This window comes from Notothenia coriiceps, unplaced genomic scaffold, assembly GCF_000735185.1.
Source record: "Notothenia coriiceps isolate Sejong01 unplaced genomic scaffold, NC01 NC01_scaffold00002482, whole genome shotgun sequence".
NCBI lineage: Eukaryota > Metazoa > Chordata > Actinopteri > Perciformes > Nototheniidae > Notothenia > Notothenia coriiceps.
Genome location: NW_011335183.1, coordinates 1 through 3466, shown reverse-complemented (window position 1 = coordinate 3466; position 3466 = coordinate 1). Strand labels below are relative to the sequence as shown.

At 39.8% G+C, this 3466-nt stretch overlaps 1 protein-coding gene across 1 annotated transcript; it reads left to right on the top strand.

Moving 5' to 3' along the window:
- Positions 1-547: 547 nt before the first annotated feature.
- Positions 548-3458, top strand: ppp1r3db (protein phosphatase 1, regulatory subunit 3Db). Its single transcript, XM_010797291.1, has 2 exons — positions 548-781; positions 981-3458. The coding sequence occupies exon 2, from the start codon at positions 983-985 to the stop codon at positions 1892-1894; it is 912 nt and encodes a 303-aa protein (XP_010795593.1). The 5' UTR covers positions 548-781; positions 981-982; the 3' UTR covers positions 1895-3458.
- Positions 3459-3466: the final 8 nt, after the last annotated feature.

The following is a 3466-nucleotide window of genomic DNA, read 5'->3' as shown; positions in this document are numbered from 1 at the left end:
AGAAGACCGTCTCATTTCGTAGACCGCTCGGTTTGCTGTTCCTTCACTTTATTTATACACATTTATTTTGGACGAAAACTTAGCGTGAGGAAAGGCAAGTGTGGCGTGAGTGCGTGAGATATGGGTTAATTGAGCGACTCTCACGCTCAATGCGTGAGTGTTGGCAGCCCTGATTTAAAACATGTGTATTTCATTCCTAGAAGCCAATGAGACAAAGTGGTACATCTCCAATTATATCAACGATACAATTTCTTGCAAAACACTTAAACATTACCATACGGTGACATGATATTAAAACACCTATCCTCATTTTATAGAGGTAGTTGTTTTATTTCCTGGCTAGTCTGACACTTGGTTTGGGGTGAAGTTAACTGTAAAGAAGAACAGAGACACAAGCTATAAATATTCACTCTACACCTCCCAGTCCCAGTTAAGGTCTCATATGTCAAAGGCTGAGTTCAAAGAGGGGCTGCCATAGATCACCGTTTGGTGTTCGGAACAAGTTTAGTCCCTGATGGCTTCGTAGGCAAGGTTCAGTTGTTTATTAAGTCTTCTAACTACATTATCTGCTGTCTGTGGTTTGCAATAGCTTCATTTTTGTTTACTCTAGTGTTTGTGTGTTTGGTTTCCTATGGAGTGTTGCTGGCATTTGCTGGCAGAGGCAAGCTGTCCGTCATCTGCTGGCAGTTGGGTTCTTAACAACTTGGCTTTTGCACTGTGAACAAGGTCAATGCAAGAGGCAGGCTGAACAACACAACACAAGAAGTCTCTGCTGAACGAGGTAACAGGTTTGGTGCATTTTGACACATTTTGCATGCAGAAATGATTGTATTGTTTTATATTTTAAAACGTTTGACTGTTGTTAGTGTCAAATGTATTGCAGTTTTGTCTACAAAACTGGCAATTGTAGAATTATCTTTGCATGTTCTGTTTGAAAAGCGTATGATGTGGTTTTACATTGACTTCTTTGTTTGCTCAAGGGATGTTCAATTTGACGAAAATGCCCAGTTCTGGTGATAAGAGTAGGATCCAGTCCCAATTCACCAGTGGCTCCAACGACATATGCGCCAAGAGAAATGTCACGATTCGTCTTCGGGACATTTACGATCCCAAACCTTCTCCCAAAGCCCCGGTTCGGATTCGCCCTCCAGGTCCAAGACCTCCGTCAGTGAAGGAACTCAATTTAAAGCAAAGCTCGGCAGGTGATCCTCCAACCAAGACCATCATGAGGAGACGAACTCAGTCTCTTCCTTCCTCTGCAGAAAGGAAAAAGGAACTTCGAAGCCTGCAGGTACGCTTTGTTGACTCTTTGGGCCTCGAGTTAGAGGATGTTAAAGTATTCAAAGTTCAAGAGGAGCCCCTGATACCCCAACATGTCATGTTCAGACTACTGATGAGCTCAGAGCTGGCTTTCGGGAAGTCATTAGAACTTTCTCTGCCTTACTTCAAACCTTGTTTCCCTGAAGATATGAGGACTCAAACTGACTTTTATAATCGTCTTTGCTCTCAGAGTGTGTTTCTGGAGCAGGTTTCATGTTCAGAGCAGGGGATAACAGGCACTATACAAGTAATGAATTTAGCTTATGAGAAGGAAGTCACAGTGCAATACTCTTTCACCAACTGGAGAACACACACAGACACAACTGCATCCTGGGTGTCAAGCGGGAACCATGAGAAACACAAAGCTCCAGAAAACGATATCTTCAGATTTCGTCTGCCTGTCCCACCCTTTATTTTGCAGCCAGGAGCCATGTTAGAATTTGCCATCTGCTACCGTGTTAAAGGACGTAACCATTGGGACAATAACAATGGACATAATTACAAACTGTCCTGCCACAGTTACAAAGTGACTGTGCCGAGGGAGTGTGAAGACAGCATGCTGCATTTCACCTGAACATCCACATGGTGGTGCTGTTACACCTGCACATAAATACTATGGGGGAGAGAACAAGCAAAACAACTTTACAGTAACTACGTTTCCCTTTACTTTTAACAAGCATAGGTGAAATGTCATCTTGAAAATGTAGTACACCTTTTCAGTACTTTTCCACTTCATACTGTATTTTTATTTCACTATATTTCAGAGGCATGTATTGTACTTTCTCTACCTTATCAGTGAACAACTGTGATTACATTTCAGATTAACATGTATGCTCAGTTTAAACAACAATGTAACTACATTAAGTGCGTAACAACCTAATGCATAACACAGCTTAAATTATGCTTACATCTTATAGTGGATAATGATATTACACTGACCTGTTGCATAATACTTGTAATAAAGTATTGTGTTTACTTTAGCCAAGGATTTAGTACTAGATGTTCTATTCATGATCAACTTGAATTGACAATAGTAGTTGCAGAGGGTCATTAGCTGACATTTTAATATACTTCAAAAACTAATTACACAACTTTTTAAAAAAAATGCATCTACAAGAAAATGAACAGTGGTTTTACGATCAAGTAAATGATATTCTTAATTACAAATCTGCATTTTATAGATTATTGAAGTTTGATATAATACATTGGTGTTCATGATGTGAAATATAAAAACTTGTCAGCTTCATTACATGTTTGTACTTCAGCCATAGGGGTGTGCCAACAAGTCATGCATTTAGCACTTCCACTATACAGTAGGCAAAAAATACCACTAAGCTGGGGACTGGGTAATATTTAGAGAAATTATCTCTTTTATAATCTTTAAAGATTTAATTATTAAAACATTAATTTACAGGGAAAAGAAAGAAATGCTAACATCATTATGAAAGGGAACCACAATGTTGCACACGTTCCCAAAATGTAGCTCAAAAGCAACACCCTTTTGGTTTATAACACTGGCTTTTAGATTACATTTGAAAATCTCTAGCCAGAGCCGAGATAACCCCTTTATAAAAATGAAAGTATTTATTTTCTCCTACTGGGCTTTTATTCAGATTAAATCTCTGCCACCTTTGAGAATCTGCTCACTCTGCACTTCTGCTGACCCAATTTCATAATAGACAGTGTTACCATTGTTGTATCTTAATAGCAAGTTTTTCTCCAGGTGACAAAACCTATTTTTTCATACATAGAAAAAACATGAACGTTGTGGTCACTGTATTCTCTGCTATGGTGAACATGGCTTGACCCCATTCTTCTGGAGCTGGTTTTGTGTTTGGAGGATTACAGTGTTTGCTCCTCTGTTACACTGCGACCCGCTCCCTCAGATCCCCGACAGCGCTGACCTTTCACCAAAAAAGTTTCCACTGACATGAGAGGCCAGCTTCTTTTTGACTTTTTGGCAGGCAGCAGTGTTTGGCTCATGAGAGGACATTCTTCCAGTAGCATGCCGCGGCTGGATGGCATGCTTTAAACATGACCGCAGCTTTCTGAAAAGCCAAAACATTACTGAGCATGACGAGACTCTTAAAAATAATCTGTGAAAAGGCAGGCACAGAAGTTGAACATTGTTGAAATGTAAATAAAC

Bases quoted from the DNA above. Each gene is read 5' to 3' on its own strand.
- ppp1r3db (XM_010797291.1), top strand. From the start codon at position 983: ATGTTCAATTTGACGAAAATGCCCAGTTCTGGTGATAAGAGTAGGATC.